Below are 18,244 nucleotides of genomic sequence, written 5' to 3'. Positions count from 1 at the left end.
CAATTGAAAGAGACGCATTCGTTCTTTATCTTTTGGAGATCAAGGAACCTATGTTTATTCCTAATTGGTATATACGTGCTGAATATGAGTTAGCATTTGGCCCAATTGGTCGGCAGCATCACCTTCTTCTTTTTTTGGATACTGGCAGCATCACCTTTGGTATTGGAGATTGTTTGCAATTTACCGAATTTACCTTGTGATTCCCATTGCTACACACTTGCCATCCCAATCAGACTCATATCACAGATCACTCATACCAGTTGCCAAGACGAAATATGTCGTCATATAACATTTATGTGTTGATTAAGCAATAATAAAACTCCACACATATATATATATATATATATATATATTTTAACTCCTTGGTACCGCAATACCACGCTAACATATGAGATTTGGTCCCTTAAATAAGCAGATTAGTACGTAATGATGTCATGGTTAGGTGAGTTTAGGTCAGGAATGATCATCTTTTAGACTACATTTTAGAGATAGAAACTACAATTTTGACGAAGCAGGTTGCGTGTAGCAATCTGGAGACTAAACTTTAGGTCAGGACATGATCGAGGTCGGATACTGGAATATTGTATGTATTATTTGTATAGTGTTGTAGCAATCTTTGTTAGCTAGTCATGGTACGGAGTACGGACTAGTGCTTCTTCGCCGAGTATAGTAATTTAGTGGAATTGAGGTATGAATTTGGAGGCATGCAAGGTGAATGTACACAGTCGTGAATTGATGGGTGTACGTGTGCATAGCACAAAGCATTTTTTGGTGATAAAGCATAAAGTATCGAGTAGATTTACTCTAAAAAGGGAGACCTTATATACATTTGGCAATTGCTTGTTTACTTAATATAAAGCATATATAAAGCGTAAGTGTCAACTTAATTAAGATATCTTTCAAGGTAAAGTCATATTTTCATCATTGGGATAGATTTCTTGCCAAAAGCATGCATTTCTTTTTTTGAAGTAAGGAAAAGTTTTGAGATTCATAATGAAATTTGAGCAGCTTTGAAGATTTAGCACATTTCCAATCATTTTCCTTAAAACTATAAAACAGTACATGATGAAATCAACTAATAGCAAAACTGGTATCATCCCAAATTCCAGATTTTGAGTTTCATCCTCTATTTTTATTGCTTATTTCTCGTGGTCCTTAATCCGTACTCCCAAGAGCTGTCATCCGAGCGAAACCATATACATGTCTAATATATAACCCAGCACCCAGGTCATCTTTAAATCTTTAATATGCGGCCCATCTTTTTACTGTTTGACGAGCATAAACTAGAAATTGAGCTCCAACTAGGATTCAACCAATTAACGAGACAAATAAGTTGTTTCTTTTTTCTTGGGATGAAAGAACTTAATGTTCTTGCTATACTATATTAGGGTGAAAGATTACGATTATATAATTATCGTATGTTGGAAATTAGTAGCAACCTAGCATTTGTAACCTTGGAAGCAAAATACTTGTGTCTGAACTAGCATGTGAGTGTAAGTATGCATGCGTAAGTCTGAACTCTTTTTTATTTGTGTTTCCGTAATGTTAATTAAAAATTTAAACGGTTCAAGAATTAAATAAACCAATAAAGTCATTTTTGTTAAAAAATAATATTAAAAAATTCATTTGCTTAGTCGATTACACTAAATTGATTGGCAATTGATTAGTAGGGTGCTTATTTTCGCTATTCTTGTTTTTGTTTATAAAAAGATATATTTGCATCACCATTTGAATGGTAAATTGTCAGCAACTTACTTTTTGATTCCATTCCCATCAACTTTTCCTCATTTTATATAATTTAATTACCGACCTCTCTTGAATTCTCCTGATCTACATGTTGATATGAGCATATAATGCGACGTTCTTAATATGTTATTTCTCTCATTTAGTTAATTATTCTCTTAATAATGTCTATTTCAACTTAGTATATTATTTTTAGGTACATTAGAATAAAATAAGAGGAATATGTGTTTTAAAGAAGTAAAAAGAGCAATAAAACCCGAAACCGGGATTTTGACTCTGCATAACATTCAACTTTAACGGATCATAACGGGTAATCTACATGGATATAAATTATGCATAATAATGTCGATGAAAAGCCCTATCAATCTACTTTCCAGAGACGTTGGTATCGTAACAATATCTATTTTTTGGAGAAAGTTATGATTAATTTAGTGAACGGGGATCAGTCTACACGATTTTCTTATTGTGAATCAAAGTTTTATTTTAAGGGTCATACTACTCCATAAAGCCCATGGACGAATTACTAGGGTTTCTTATCCCTAGTTATATAAAACACAAAACAGATGAGACATGAGATAGAGAGGGTAAGGAGGCAGAGAGACAACATAGAAGAGAATGAGAGAAAAAAGAAAAAAATGGAGATTCAGGCAATCATACATCAGGAAGATCTCATAATTATCATCAAATTCTTTTTTCTCCTCATTTAGTTCATCTCTCATGTATTATTTGATGCTCTTATTCAAGATTATGTGGAACTAAACTCCTTAGTAAGTATGGGTTAATCAAAGCCCTATATATGTCTTTGATTTCAAACCCCAATTAATTTATATAATTATAGATAAGAATTTATTCACTAATTGTTCATTGATAATTTTATTGCATGTTTCATTTGGTCGACACTTTGATGCATGTTTAAGGTTCATTAGTTTGAATGTGTTTATGACCGACATATTGTTGCACATTTTATGAGAAATAACAAGTTATTTGCAGGTATTTGTGTGAAGTGATTCCTTGGTAATCTAAGGCAACTGACATATACCTTAGATTCTTGTTGTTACTCAAACGTTCTTAAATCTTCATGATTTTCAGTTATTTTGGTCTAGATACCAACATTTCATAGATCAATTAATTGAGAATATAGTTAAGTCAATACCGACATTTTGCTTAACATGACAAGTAAGAGAACATAATACGGTTAATGACCTAACGACATTACCTTAACTGTGAGTGTATTTATCTATAATTATTGACATTATTTTGGGGTGATTGAAGCATATCTAGTGGTGGAAAGAAGTTCTTATCTATTGTTTCTCTCATACTTACATCTATATTAACTTTTAATATTTTATTTTCAGCAGTACTCATGTTTTATTAATTTTCGTTCACTAATCAAAACAACTCCAAATACCTTAAACATATGTGTGGTGGTCCGCCACTGTATCTAGTTAGTGTCTATTTAATTTCGTAAATTCTGGTTGAGTCTAGAGTAGTTAATTAATTAGGTTTCTGTTCCTAGGTCGAGTCTGTCATATTTATAGTTTACGCATCTGTTTGTGTATCTTGTGTTTTAAGTCTTAGTTTCACCAATTCCCTGCAGGTAATGACCCATATTTGTCGTTTACTACATTAATATAATTGATTTGATAATAAGGTATATTTGTAGGTGCGTTTACACCTATTACATGTCAATAAAAGGACGAAATTTGTCAATAATTTGTCGTAGTTGATTAAGCAATAATAAATACATAAGGATCAGATTAAGGAGGTAGTACATTGTCAGCGAGTGAGTATTGGTCCCCTACACAAGATTAACAATGCATGTACGGTTTAATGGTTAGGTGATGACTTTAGAATAACACGTACATAGACTAATTAATGTGAATAAGCTAGATTCATAATGTATTGGTCCCCTATACAAGATTAACAATGCATGTACGGTTTAATGGTTAGGTGATGACTTTAGAATAACACGTACATAAACTAATTAATGTCAATAAGCTAGATAAGAACATTATGAATCGTGAAAGGGAACTGAAATTATTTACACATCTTAAATTACAATCCACACACTCGCACATACTTTATTATAAAATTGTTGTTAGGGTGTGTCTATGTGGTTTAGGGTACGCGACGTGGAGAATTGATATAATGTTTTATGCACGAGGGGTGGCATGCAAGTTACAAAATCTTATTGTTTTTTTTTTAATTTTTCTTTCTTTTGGAATGAAACCTTATTCTCATGATCAGATCGTGGAAGTGTATATTGTTGTAGCCATATTTAGCTAGTGCTTCTCCTCACGAGTATGATAAATTTATAGAAGTGAGGAATGAATTTGGTGGCATTTGCACACGTTCAGTAGCACAAAGCAAGTAGGAAAAGCACGATTATAAGTACTTTAAAATGGGAACCGAAGATAAATTTAATTTGCTGGTTCACCTATATTTAGCAAAAATAAAGCATATATAAACTTTAAAGCATCGACTAAAGTTCTCTAAAACAGAGGGTTTATATAGATATAGTCACTCTTCATTTTTGGTCAATAGATTTGATTCTAGTGTAGTACCCTAATCCATTTATGGATTCCTACTCTAATTTAGCCTCCTCTACCAAAAATGGCCGACTAAAAGGTTAGCTACAGGCATAGCCCCGTGACTTCTGTGTTAACTTGTGATCCTTAAGCTATAAGATGTGTTTATCATGTTCCGATATCCGGTTCCACTCATTTTACATAACAATTAGTATTTAGCTTATCGAAAGTTTTAATGGTGCAGTAGTACTTACAAGAACGCACCACTGCACTAAGATCCCGCAAAGAAAACTGTTCACTAAGCAGTCTTCTTTGAGGAGAGAGAGAGAGAGAGAGAGAGAGAGAGAGAGAGAGAGAGAGAGAGGGCTTCTACTCAATACCAACTCCATAACTCACTGTATAGAAAGCAGAACTCAAACCAGATCTCAGATTACAAAAACGTATATGAAAACATAAATTATTTTTCTCTTTTATTGAGTGCGACAGATAATTACTTTTAATAGTAAATAATTTAAAGAGGAGTTTTTTTTTACATGAGATGAAGTTCGATTTAAAGACAAACTTACCATATATATTATTTCGATCCACGTTTACCTACACTCTTGGTTCCCCAAATTCCTCATGTGCATTCTCTTTTCTTGACCATAGCTTAGGTTTCACCATACTCTAATTGCAGTGATAAATAAGGGGCCCAGAGTTGAGATGGGCCTCGAGTTATCAAACCAAAAACAACGCCTTTAAGGTCCAAAAACGACAAAAGCCCACCCAAAAGAAAAAATGTAAAACAAAGTTATCCTGTTGGTCTCACTTTTCTGTGATTTTGAAACATTAGAATATCACTCTCGTCCTTCTTCCCCTTTACTTCATCAGAACCATGAAGAACCTCTCCGCCATTCTCGTCCTCACGATTCTAATCACCTCCACCGCCACCCTCGTCAGATCGGACGCCTCCGATCACCGCTACAATGAAAACGACGTCGTCCCCCTCTACGCCAATAAGGTCGGCCCCTTCCACAACCCCAGGTATAACACCCTCTCTAATCTCCGATCCCGTATTCCCCGCTCAGCTTCGATCCCGCATTTTTCAGATTCCGTAATGCAATTTCTCACTTTGATATATGTTGTTCCAAACACGGCCTTTGCTGACGTTGCTGATGACTTATGTGTTTTCGTTTCAGTGAGACTTATCGCTATTTTGATCTGCCATTTTGCTCGCCAGGTTTGTATCTCTTGCAATTTTACTTTTACAATCCTAGAATTTACAATGCCTCAGATTTATGCTGTAAAAATCAACTTTGAATCAGCAAATGTGAGCATGCAACTGAATTTTTTTCGGAGTAAACTTCGATAATAGCAGCTCTCTTTATAATTCTGTTGGATTTTCGGCTTGTATAAGCGATCTCGTACACTTTTCTATGGTTTTTAAAGTGCGCATTGAAGTTTACGTAGGTTTCGTGTTATAAAATAGATTTAAGGTTGTAGCTCTGTAGAGTTTGTTACCGTAGACTCGTAGAGCGAGTCTATATCGTGTAAGATGAGATATTGAGTCTTTAAGCAATGTGTGTTTTGTTTCTTGAATTGATTGTGAATGCTTTGGAAATGGTGGTAGGTGATGTGAAGGAGAAGAGGGAAGCTCTCGGGGAGGTGCTGAATGGAGATCGTCTCGTGAGTGCTCCTTACAAACTTGAGTTCAAGAAAGAGAAGGACACCGAAGTTGCTTGTAGGAGGAAGCTGACCAAGGAGGAAGTTGCACAGTTTAGGAAGGCTGTGGCAAAGGATTACTACTTTCAAATGTACTATGACGACTTGCCCATTTGGGGGTTCTTGGGGAAGGTTGACAAGGAAGGGAAAACTGACCCTAGTGAATACAAATATTTTCTTTACAAGCACATTCAGTTTGAGATTCTCTACAATAAAGATCGTGTGATTGAAATTGGTGCCAAGATGGATCCTCATTCAGTTGTGGACTTGACAGAGGATAAGGATGTTGATGCAGATTTCATGTACACTGTGAAATGGAGAGAGACAAATATTCCGTTTGAGAATAGAATGGATAAGTACTCACAATCCTCCTCACTGCCACATCACTTGGAAATTCATTGGTTCTCCATCATAAATTCCTGTGTCACAGTTCTCCTTTTGACGGGTTTTCTTGCAACAATTCTCATGCGGGTCTTGAAGAATGATTTTATGAAGTGAGATTTTGCTGATATCTATTAATTCATGTGCAAATCATTCAGTTTTGGGTTTAGAATTTATTGTCACTCATCATTTCATTAATTTCTCGTAAAGGTACGCCCAAGACGAGGAAGCAGCTGATGAACAAGAAGAGACAGGATGGAAGTACATCCATGGTGATGTTTTCCGATTTCCCAAGTACAAATCGCTGTTTTCTGCCGCCCATGGTTCTGGAACCCAATTGTTCACCCTGTAAGGATCCTACTGTGGCTCACATCTGACTGATCTGAGTTTTGGTTAACTACTTGTCTGTAGTAAATTCACCCTCATTCTCCTTTGTGCATTTCCAGCACAGTGTTCATTTTCATGCTTGCACTAGTCGGTGTATTTTATCCATACAATAGAGGAGCTCTATTCACTGCTCTTGTGGTCATATATGCACTCACATCTGGCATTGCGGGATATACTTCCACCTCTTTCTACTGTCAGCTTGAAGGGACTAATTGGGTAAAAAAAAATAAAACTTTTTCTCTCTTCTCTCAATGTAGCTTATTGGAATCATGACTTTCCTTTTTCTGATTGACAGGTCAGAAACTTATTACTTACTGGGTGCCTTTTCTGTGGGCCTCTGTTCCTGACATTCTGCTTCCTTAACACAGTTGCAATCGCTTATAGTGCAACTGCAGCTCTTCCTTTTGGTACTATTGTGGTAATTGTCCTTATCTGGACGCTGGTAACAGCACCATTGCTCGTCTTGGGTGGTATTGCGGGGAAGAACAGTAAGGTCGAGTTCCATGCACCTTGTCGCACCACAAAGTATCCTCGAGAAATTCCAACTCTGCCATGGTACAGGATAACCGTTCCTCAGATGGCAATGGCAGGATTTCTCCCTTTCAGTGCTATATACATTGAACTTTACTACATATTTGCCAGTGTCTGGGGTCACAGGATTTACACCATCTACAGCATTCTGTTTATTGTTTTTCTTATTCTTTTGATTGTCACTGCCTTTATAACTGTGGCTTTGACCTACTTCCAACTTGCTGCTGAAGATCATGGGTGGTGGTGGAGGTAAATTCTTCTTCTTTTTTTACATATAATTTACACATATGTGTGTGTGTGTGTTGCAGTTTTTGTGACATTATAATGTATGGTCTTAACTCTAGAGTAAGGCTCTCAGCATTGTTACAACTTACAAGTAAGGCCCATCAGTAAGTAAAAAATGTATTGGTTTAGACGGATCTTGCATTGTGATCATGTAGTGCCAAGAAATGTTGTTAATGTGTTTTCTAGTAAGAAACTTCAGAATTGAATAGATGAAGTTATTTGGTGCTATGATGTTTAGGGCTCTTTACTTTAATCTTTCAGTTGTGTATTTGTGCATTCATAAAATAATCAGATAAGGGTGATGACTTCTTGAACCTTTGACAATCCTGTTTTGTTGTGCATTGCTAGAATGCTATTAACAGAAGGATTAAGAATTGAGACTTGTTTACACATCATTATCATTGAGTGAATTATTAGTGTCGTGGCCGAACCTTTTGAGAGACTGATTTTGTTGTTGGTGATATCAAATTGATCTTCACTTAATACTTTTGCAATTATTATCTTACTATAGCACACAGTCATGGTCCCTTGCTATTCAGATGAAATCTTACTGAGGCTCTTCCTCAAAGTTGTGTAGTGGGAGAGAGTTTAAAAACTAGAAAAAGAACAATGATAGTAAAGGTTTCAGTTGTTTTTTTTAACATAGCATGTGTTTTTTCTAACGTAATTTGTGTATGATGCTAAACCCAGTTATTTCAACCCAGAATATCATGATATTCTATCACTCCACTTGTATGGATTAATTAGGGTTCTTAATCTATTGCAGGTCTTTTCTTTGTGGTGGATCCACTGGCCTATTTATATATGGTTACTGCTTGTATTACTACTATGCGAGATCAGATATGTCTGGCTTTATGCAAACATCGTTCTTCTTTGGTTACATGGCTTGCATTTGCTATGGCTTCTTTCTCATGCTTGGCACTGTTGGATTTCGTGCTGCTCTGCTCTTTGTCCGTCACATTTACAAGTCCATCAAGTGTGAATAGCTGGATCCTTTTGGCCAATGGTCCTTGTTTCTTCCTTTAAAAACACGGGGAAAAGTCTATGATTTTTGGTAAAGGTAGATGATAGAGTGTCTCCAGAAGCAGCAGAGGACGCAAGATCTCCTAAATTAAATGGTGTTTTTAACCCTCTGATGCCACTTGCTTCAGGCTTTGGGAAGATGTAGTGCTTCTAAATACTTCACTACTTTAGTGCATATGTGACTCGGGAATAACTTATATTAACCGCATTACGTACTCTTTCTGAAAGTGACTTTCCGATGTACTTTGAGTAAACTAGTCTCATTATTTATCTAGCTATTAACGTATACGTATTCTGTATTAATTAGCTACCCTCTTGCATCATAAAGATCAATTTTGAGGATTTATTCATAACTTGATACCATATGAGTTGAAGATCACTATCCTGATATATGAATGTCAACAGCATTAAGCTGTTATGCTACATTATTATATGCAATACGATGTTGACATGATGGAAGAAATCATCCAGCATCAGCCTAAAGTCCTAAACTCCCTGAAGAAGTAAATCTTACTGTTCAATTTTTTTTTTGTATTGCAAGGTCGAGCATGGTTTGCGTGGGGTTTCTCCGATTTATAATTGCTCACCGTTGGTCCTTCAATAATCTTATTAATGGCTATCAGTATGCTGGCTTAAAATTTCGTAATCTATGTATTTCATAAAACAAGGCAATGACGTCTCAATCAATCTATAGAATTTTAGGTTTCTAGCTGTGTAATTTAAGTCGAATAATAATTGACATGTACGTATATATAACCAAGAAAAAGCCGGTCTACTTCAGACCAAATGATTCGGCAAGAGATTGGTTATTATGATTTGCAAACAAATAGTTTGACCTTAAGAATTATATGCTATCCTGATTTTTAGCTGTTTGATAAAATTAAGGGAAAGTTCTAATCATAATTTTAGCTGTTTGATCATAATTTTCCTTTGATAACCATGCTCGAGCCAACTACAATCTTCATAATTTTCCTTCGCAATTTTTCCTTTGATATTCTTTCTGATCGTTAACCATGTCGAAGACGACGAAGACACAAAGAGGAAGACGAAGAAGAAGAAGAAGAAGATGATGATGATGATGACGACGACGAAGACAAAGACAAAGACGAAGAAGAAGAAGAAGAAGAAGAAGAAGAAGAAGAAGAAGAAGACGATGATGACGAAGACAAAGACAAAGACAAATACAAAGACGAAGACGAAGAAGACGAAGAAGAAGAAGAAGATGATGATGATGATGAATGAAATGTTTCCTAGCTAGCTACTACGATCAGATACAACATACCATAGTTTCGGCAATTTAGATGCGAACGTCAGTTGGCCAACATTACAGGCAATGAGCATAGGCTAATCTCAGCTCACTCTTTGTAACGACCCTAAAATTTCGAGCCTAAAAACTCAAAATTCTAAAGTCGTTAAACACAAAATAATCTCAAATAAATCGAAATCATTTAAGTGCACAGCAGATCATTACTGAGTTATCAATACAACTCAGAAAACCAATTATTACAACCCAAATTTATAATTTACATTACGTAAGTTGGAATATAATAATTCTCACAATCTCTCACAAAATAGTCACACAAAATCCTCACACAAGCTGGAGGTAAATCACTTCAAGTCCTCTGAGCGGTCCGTCAATTCCCGCTAATCTACACCTGCGGAGTCATCCACTACACCATCGAATTGGTGCACCGGGATTGTAAACACAAACCCGGTAAGCTTTACAGCTCGTATGAGTAAAATAAAAACATATAACTCGCATATCAATATATACGAAAATCCACAAAACAAACAAATATAAATGCACTCATGAGTCAGTGGACGGCCCATCTGGTTGTCCCAAAGAAAAAGAAGCGCTCATGAGAAATTAAGTAACCCTTCTGGTTACCCAAATGCATTTATAATACGGGTACCAAGAACGCTGGTACACATCTGTTACCCCTCTCGTAATACACCGCTGATATTGGATAGCCACCCGCTATCCAACATCCAAAATAAACTGAGTACCCATGAGCAGATAACCACCCGTTACCTCACATGCAGTACTAAGGCAGACAGACTAGAGCTCTAACTGTATCGTAACTTTCGCCCGGCCAAAGGCTAAGTTCCGACTTGCCACACACGTACAATAATCTCACATCATATTGTACCAAATCACGTCCGAAGACAAATCAACATTTTAACAATCTCAATGTTAAAAACCACGTACAATAATCTCACATCATATTGTACCAAAAATCACGTCCGAAGACAAATCACATTTTAACAATCTCAATGTTAAAAACCACGTACAATAATCTCACATCATATTGTACCAAAAATCACGTCCGAAGACAAATCACATTTTAACAATCACAATGTTAAAATCACGTACAATAATCTCACATCATATTGTACAAATCAAAATCGTCATCAAAATGACAAAATCACGATAAAATCATAACAGTACATAATATAGCAAACTATATATATATGTGCATATTTACCATTTATACAATATATATATGATCCATTATGTCATATACATGTCATATTTCAAAACACGTCCGAAGACAAAACTTGTCCGAAGACAAAACTCATTCGAAAACAAAACTTGTCCGAAGACAAAACGTTTTAACAAACACCATGTTAAAACCACGTACAATTATCACGCCTCATTGTACAAATTAAATCACATTCACAACATTTAATTCTCGTCATCGAAATGACTAATTTCCAATGAATTCACAACAGTATATAATATAGCAAACTATATATATATGTACTTATTACCATTTATACAATATATATGTAATCCACTATATTGTATACATGTCGTAATTCAATATTAAAAACTCTTGTGAAATCTGGAATCACCGCAAGGGTAGATTCGTAAATAAGTGAGATTTTACTCACCTTAACGATTCGAGCGTAATTCCACAATTCCCGATGATAATTCCTTTCCTCGGTTTAACGATCACCTTGAAAAGATAAGAAAAGAATTTAGAATCGTTTCGTAACCTTTAAATGCCGAAACAGTAATAATCGGTTACTGTTCAGCAATTTTCGGTTTTACGAAGTTACTGTTCATTGATACTATTCACTGTTACTATTCCCGGATACTGTACAACTATGAAATTAATACGTATTTCTGTACGTATAAATATTATATACGTATTTCTGTACGTATAAATATTATATACATATTTATGTACGTATAAATACTATATACATATTTCTGTACGTATAAATATTACTACGTATTTCTGTACGTATAAATATTAATACGTATTTCTGTACGTATAAACATTAATACGTATTTCTGTACGTATAAATATTATATACGTACTTCTGTACGTATAAATATTAATACGTATTTCTGTATGTATAAATATTAATACGTATTTCTGTACGTATAAATATTAATACGTATTTCTGTACGTATACGTACGATTTAAATGTAAATACAAATTCAGTAAATAAAATTTACTAAATTACCCTTTTACAAAATTACTTTTTACATTTACTGAAAGTAATTTATATTTACATTTACCGAAGGTAAAATTTAATTACATTTACCGTAGTAAATAAAAATTACATTTACATTTACCGTACACAGTAAATTACCAAAATGCCCTTCTGTCAAAACTGTTCCCACCGCCGCACGTGGCGGCGCGTGTTGCACCACTGCCGCCCCAAACCTCTCCCCTTCCTTCCTCCGCCCTTCCCACGGCCTCACGCCGCCCCTAGGCTACTCCACGCACTCACACGCGCCGCCTAAGGCGGCGGTGCTTCACTCTCCTCCACACCTCCGATTCTCCTCCGAAACTCTTCCAAATCAATCCCTAAATCCTCCCAAATACTCCCAATCATCATACAATCACACACAAACGTCAAATTCATCAATTCATACCTAGATTAAACCGTGGAGGCTTCGATTTGTCGTTGGTGAAGCTTGAGGCAGTCGACGTCGATTCCGAAAGAAGGTGAGGCCGCGTGGTGAATGGAGGTTCAGGCCTTGTCGTGGAGGGCTCCGGGAGCAAGAGAAAGAGGAGGCGTGCCCTCCTTGAGCACAGAGTCGGCGAAGGAGCTCGGGGCGAGCGATGAAGGTCTCGACGGCGAGTTCGTGTGTCGCAAGCTCGGGGTTGGAGAGGGGAGCGGTGCGGTGCTTCCTGGCTAGGCGGTGACAATCACGTCTCCCTGTGAAGGGAGATCGGAGGTGAGGCCGAGAGTGAGAGGGAGAGGGATCGAGGAGAAAGAGAGAGGAAGAGAGAGAGAGGGAGAGGGAGAGGGAGAGGGGGCGGCCCGAAGAGAGAGAGAGGGGTTTCCACAAATGGAAACCCTAAAACAGAAAAGTTCTTTATATACTCGTTTCCAAATCGGAAACTAACTTCCGACGTTAATAACTTTTATGTACGTCGTCCGATTAGAACGCGTCACATACTCTCGAACTCGTATCGACGAGCTCTACAACTTTCGTGAAGGAAGTTTTCGCAACCGATCGACGGAATAAAAGTCGATATATACGTTGCGGAACTGTAACGTTTTTTCTAAGTAAACGTTCCGTTTTCGTTTTCAAAATGTCGTTAACTACTATTTGTCATCTTGAATTAAATTCACGAATTTATGAACGTAAAAATAATCCAATATTCACTCCGAAAAATCGGGTTATTACACTCTTTAATTCTCTATCTTGTTGTTCATAGAATATTTCAAAGTTGATTGGGGTAAAATTTGAATGTATATACACAGATATACTGCACGGTAATTTTCCGATCCCAATATTTGAAATTTGAATTGTCATGAAAATAGTCGGTTCATCATAATAGTCATACTGTAACTTGAAACAAAAAGAGACTCGAGATTTAATTGTAGCCTTGCAAATGACAAGATATGTGCATGTGGTTGTAGGTATTTAATTCAAGACAATATATACTAACAGTACATCATCAAGTACTATATCACTGTATATAAATATAGTCACACAAAACTACATCATGTAGTTTAACTTAGCTATAATAAATATACAGTTAAACCTTGATAAATGAATGTTCGATAAACTAAATCGATTAAATAATAATTTTCTTCGGTTCCGAGTACATATAACTAGGAACTTCGTTAAATACATAAGATAATATATTTTTTGAAATATCTTGAATTCCCATTGAATATATAAAATAATAATTAATTTGAAATATCATTTTTAAGTTACTTGTTGGCATGAAAATTTACCAAATTTAGAAAGTGAATAAATATGGATCCTAGGTAAAGATATATATAGTAGTCATACCAAATAATTAACAATAAAACTTTTGATAAAATAATAATTTATTAATTTATCAATAAATGAATAAATTATTCAAATAATATAATAATCGCGCTAAAATAATAATTTATCTGGTCTCATATTATTCCTTTATAGAGAGATTTTATTGTATATTTTTGCCGTGACTCATCAGCAAATATATCCCGGCGGTAAAGTTTTGAGAAACATCTAATATGAAATGACCTGATCAAATGACCAAGACTGGCTCATAATTCTGCGTCAATTTTCATCACGATATCATGGGGTCCAAGAAGTGAGGCAAAGGTAACCCCTTTCCGCTGTGGAATATGACTCATTTTCTCCAGTTCCTCCTCAGTCAAGCAAAAGTTGAAGATGTCAAGGTTCTGCCTCATTCGTTCTTTGTTGTAACTTTTTGTTACTATGCTCACACCTTGTTCATACACCCATCTCAACGATATCTGTAGCCACAGACCATAAATTGATCAACACGTACGTACTGATCTCAAATTTGATACTTCAATCATTTAAACTGCATTTCCCAAACTTACGTACGTAAACTTTGTATGGACATACCTGAGCAGTCGTCTTTCCTTTGGCTTCCGCAATGTCTTCGATGATATCTGATCCCAAAACCCTATCGTCACCCCATTTGGTCCTAGCTGCTCCCAGCGGAGAGTAAGCCGTGATATGAATACCCTTTGCCTTGCAGAAGTCCCTCAACTTCTTCAGTTGCCAAGCAGGGTTCATTTCCAACTACATAGAATAAGTTTGAGTTACTTAATTGAAGTAGGATTGATGACAGAGTGAACTAAGTAAAAAGATTCGTCAGGTAGTCGTACATGGTTGACGGCCGGAGGGATCTTAGCAAAGGAAAGAAGCTCCTCCAGCATACTGCAAGTGAAGTTACTGACGCCAATGCCTCTAGCAAGGCCAAGTTTCTTGCACTCTTCCATTCCTTCCCAAACAGATTTGAGATCAAGGGGCTGCACCAGATCTCTCTCAACAGGCATGCTTTTCACCTCTTTCCCCAATTTGAATGGCCAGTGTATAATGTACATGTCAATGTACTTTAATTGAAGATTCCTGCATGAATTAGTCATTTTACATAATTAAACTCTACCAAGGTGTGATTAATATTGTAGAACTCCTCACTAGGAAATTAAAATATCGTACGTGAAACGAATACCGGAACAGCTCACCTGACATTAGCATACAAAAAAAAAGAGAACATGTACACTAATTAATATCTGGCTGACTAGGATTAATGCGACGACTCTAATTTACCTTAAACTGGCTTTGATGGACGGAAGCACAAGGTCTTTCTCGGCAAAACTGGCCCAAAGCTTGGTTGTGATGAAGAGCTCATCCCTAGACTTGATGAGTTCAAGACGGAGAGCCTCCGCTATGGCTTCACCCAGATCATACTCCGACCCGTAAGCAGAGGCAGTGTCGAAATGTCGGTAACCTGCCCTGATTGCTTCGAGAATGGCAGCCTTTGCGGTTTCTGGGTCGGCCCGAGGGTACGAGGATGTTCCCATGCCGATGATAGGCATGGTCAGAATATCATCACCGCTGGAGCTTAGGGTTACTGAAGGAACCTTTGCCATTGAGTTTACTTGGATAAAATGGATTATATGTGGGAAGATCTTTGGTTTAAGACCTTGGTTGTAAGGAACAACAGATTCAAAGAGGTAGATGCGTTGTGCTGATATCGAACTGCACCGGCGCCTTGCGTTTATATAGACAAACATAACCTGCCGGTCTGCGGATTAATTTACTATATTCTATACATCACACATTCGATTGTTTTTTGTTTTTTTTTTAATATTTGGACTTGTCAATTTCTTGTCCCCCATGCATCATGGTTTTTTTTTGTCATGATGACATGATCTTCAATGTCCTTTATTTAATTGATTTACTAATTTAACACGTGCTAATGAAGTTTCTTGTGTGCAATTCTAATATCTCAATCTAAGCGATTGATTATTTACTGAATTTAAAATTTAAAACCAGAGTGAATTCAATTGTCATGTAATTGAATTATAATTATCTTAAGAGCACAATTTTGATCAAGCCCCAATGCCCAATGAAATAGTCTGTTTGATTAATTAAAAACAAATCTCTCGAGGTTCTTGATTGAAGAGTGATAGAGCGTTAATTAAAACGTCTATAATAAATTTTATAAAACATTATCGTTAGTATATAATAAACAATGATCGTTCAGTTCGGGAAATTGAATGAAACTCTAAACTTTTAATGTTAACAAATAATGAGGGGTTTGAGATTGATTATTAACTACTAATGAAAATAAATCCTAAATTATTATTTTCATGATTGACTTCTCTTTAACAAACTTAAACCAAATTTACCATTACACCACATAATTACAAGTTCGAACTTATCATGCATTCTAATTCGACCAATTACATATTTTTTTAGACACCAATACAATTGGAGCCTTAGGGGATCATTTAATCATGTAAGATTACATTTAAGCATTGAATCTTTGTTGGAGACATGTTTCATTTGTGGCGTCACCCACTATGGTTTCACATGCAAATTTCCAGAATTTTTACCACTTTTAATCAACACAAATCGAATCACACAAACCGAACCTACTTAGGGGATGATTCGATTTGTGTCAATATGGTTGATGAATCTAGCACTCAAACACAATCTTAGGGATTGCATCCAAACACTAAATTCATATGCACATATCTGAAAATTATCTAAAAGTATGAGAAAGATGATTAGAACACAACAATAGAAATACAAACTTCAATAATTATAAAAACATAGATTCGACATAGTCTCAAAAAATATCATATACAATATGAAAATTCTAAAATAAATACAAAACTAATATTTTCACATAAACAACAACTTACAATCTTCATAGACAAATAATTGTTGATTAACACAAATAGATAAGGCCATAAAGATGAGTTGCGAGAATCACACGTTGTAGAAACCTTAGAGGTACAGCTGCAATAAGTGAAACTCGGTGGAGATGATGATGGTTTTGGGGTGGACGGTTTGGCTAATTTGTGAGGGAAGTTTAATGGTAGTGTTTTGGTAGAGTTTTGGGTCTTGAATGCTAATAAGAAGTGATATTATTTAAGAGGTTAAACCACGTATATATAGAGGAAAGAGGAATGGTAAGCTTGGTTTGAACTTGCATCTTTCTTCCTATTATAATGTCATGCTTTAATCCTTAAATCATGTCATGTTTTATTCCCTAAATCATGTAATATTTTATTTCCTAAATCATATCATGTTTTATTCCTTTAATGATCATCTTTTAGCTTTTAGGTTGCATATGCATGGCTCAATCTATCTTCTTTTCACTTAATTAATCTTCACATTTATTTCTTCCTTCTTCTTTTCTTTTTCTCACAGCAAGGACTTCATGTCTTAATTCTCTATACTTTTTTTTATCTCTTTTATTTAATTGTTGCATGACTTATTGATTATAGGACTCCATGTGCATGACTTTTTCTTGTTTTCCTCTAGTATTATCTCTTAAATCCAATCTGAAAATAAGAAAATAAAATCATAAGTAAGAGATAATTAGTTTCGAAACTTAACAATGATTCCTAGTGCAAGAAGGACTCTCAAAATATCGTCAATGCGACCAAAATGTAGAAATATGAAGACTCCTAATCCAGCTAGGTTTCCTAGTCATATAAGGATTCCTACTCAAACTAGGACATCTAGACCAATTTTGCGTTTTTAACTCATGTACAAAACTGCATCTAATACCGCCCAAGACTCTTACTACGACTCAATGACTCAATAGTATAACAATAAGGGCTAAGCAAAGTACAAATATAGGTAAAAATATGTTAAGAACGTCGCACAAAGTGTTCATATCAAAGAGCAATAAACTGGACTCATGTTGTCCTCCATTATAAATATATCTGTAGGAATTACCAACGATATATGAATCTTTAATTTGTGATTAAAAGAAGAACAATTCATACATTATGGATCACTATAATGTACAATAAGAAAATGAAATTTTTTAAGAAAGGTGCATGAATTATGATGACTCACTATGAATATCAATACACTGAATTCCGAAATATAAACTCTCATACATGACATTTCAGATGCAACTCAATATGCATACACGATGTTACTAACGTCATTAGTCATCTTGCCATCATATAATAAATGACATAATAGATTTTTTGCATATGGTAGTGCTTCAGTCTCTATTTCTCTCCTCTCTATGTACCACTTTCGAAATGTAGAAAACTAAAGAAGGCATGCATGATTCCTCCAGCAACCTTCTATATACTTCTACTCTGCTATCAGGTATATTCTGGGCGTTTTTGGCCATTCGAGATCCACCCCAATTAGGAATTAGGTATGAGTTTGAATTGCGGTTAGATGC

At 35.6% G+C, this 18,244-nt stretch overlaps 2 protein-coding genes across 2 annotated transcripts; one reads left to right on the top strand and one right to left on the bottom strand.

The window, feature by feature from the left end:
* The first annotated feature begins 5,111 nt into the window (after positions 1-5,111).
* On the top strand, positions 5,112-8,575 carry LOC126790189 (transmembrane 9 superfamily member 2). The gene is made up of 7 exons (XM_050516344.1): positions 5,112-5,294; positions 5,450-5,490; positions 5,881-6,466; positions 6,564-6,701; positions 6,800-6,956; positions 7,036-7,520; positions 8,323-8,575. The coding sequence occupies exons 1-7, from the start codon at positions 5,146-5,148 to the stop codon at positions 8,540-8,542; spliced, it is 1,776 nt and encodes a 591-aa protein (XP_050372301.1). The 5' UTR covers positions 5,112-5,145; the 3' UTR covers positions 8,543-8,575.
* A 5,196-nt stretch (positions 8,576-13,771) lies between these two features.
* LOC126791378 (D-galacturonate reductase) lies at positions 13,772-15,539 on the bottom strand. Its single transcript, XM_050517824.1, has 4 exons — positions 15,130-15,539; positions 14,685-14,928; positions 14,419-14,598; positions 13,772-14,303 (listed from the first exon to the last, which is right to left on the bottom strand). The coding sequence occupies exons 1-4, from the start codon at positions 15,450-15,452 to the stop codon at positions 14,091-14,093; spliced, it is 960 nt and encodes a 319-aa protein (XP_050373781.1). The 5' UTR covers positions 15,453-15,539; the 3' UTR covers positions 13,772-14,090.
* Between the last annotated feature and the right edge of the window lie 2,705 nt (positions 15,540-18,244).

Source organism: Argentina anserina, chromosome 4 (assembly GCF_933775445.1).
Source record: "Argentina anserina chromosome 4, drPotAnse1.1, whole genome shotgun sequence".
Lineage (NCBI taxonomy): Eukaryota > Viridiplantae > Streptophyta > Magnoliopsida > Rosales > Rosaceae > Argentina > Argentina anserina.
Note: the sequence above shows the minus strand (reverse complement) of the source record. Positions and strands in the feature narration are given on the sequence as shown.

Excerpts from the sequence above, each read along its gene's own strand:
- LOC126790189 (XM_050516344.1), top strand. The coding sequence starts at position 5,146 with ATGAAGAACCTCTCCGCCATTCTCGTCCTCACGATTCTAATCACCTCC. Across the intron at positions 6,467-6,563 it reads TTGAAGAATGATTTTATGAA|GTACGCCCAAGACGAGGAAG; the intron begins GTGAGATTTTGC and ends TTTCTCGTAAAG. Across the intron at positions 7,521-8,322 it reads GATCATGGGTGGTGGTGGAG|GTCTTTTCTTTGTGGTGGAT; the intron begins GTAAATTCTTCT and ends AATCTATTGCAG.
- LOC126791378 (XM_050517824.1), bottom strand. The coding sequence starts at position 15,452 with ATGGCAAAGGTTCCTTCAGTAACCCTAAGCTCCAGCGGTGATGATATT. Across the intron at positions 14,929-15,129 it reads TCCATCAAAGCCAGTTTAAG|GAATCTTCAATTAAAGTACA; the intron begins GTAAATTAGAGT and ends TAATTCATGCAG. Across the intron at positions 14,599-14,684 it reads TCCCTCCGGCCGTCAACCAT|TTGGAAATGAACCCTGCTTG; the intron begins GTACGACTACCT and ends TATTCTATGTAG.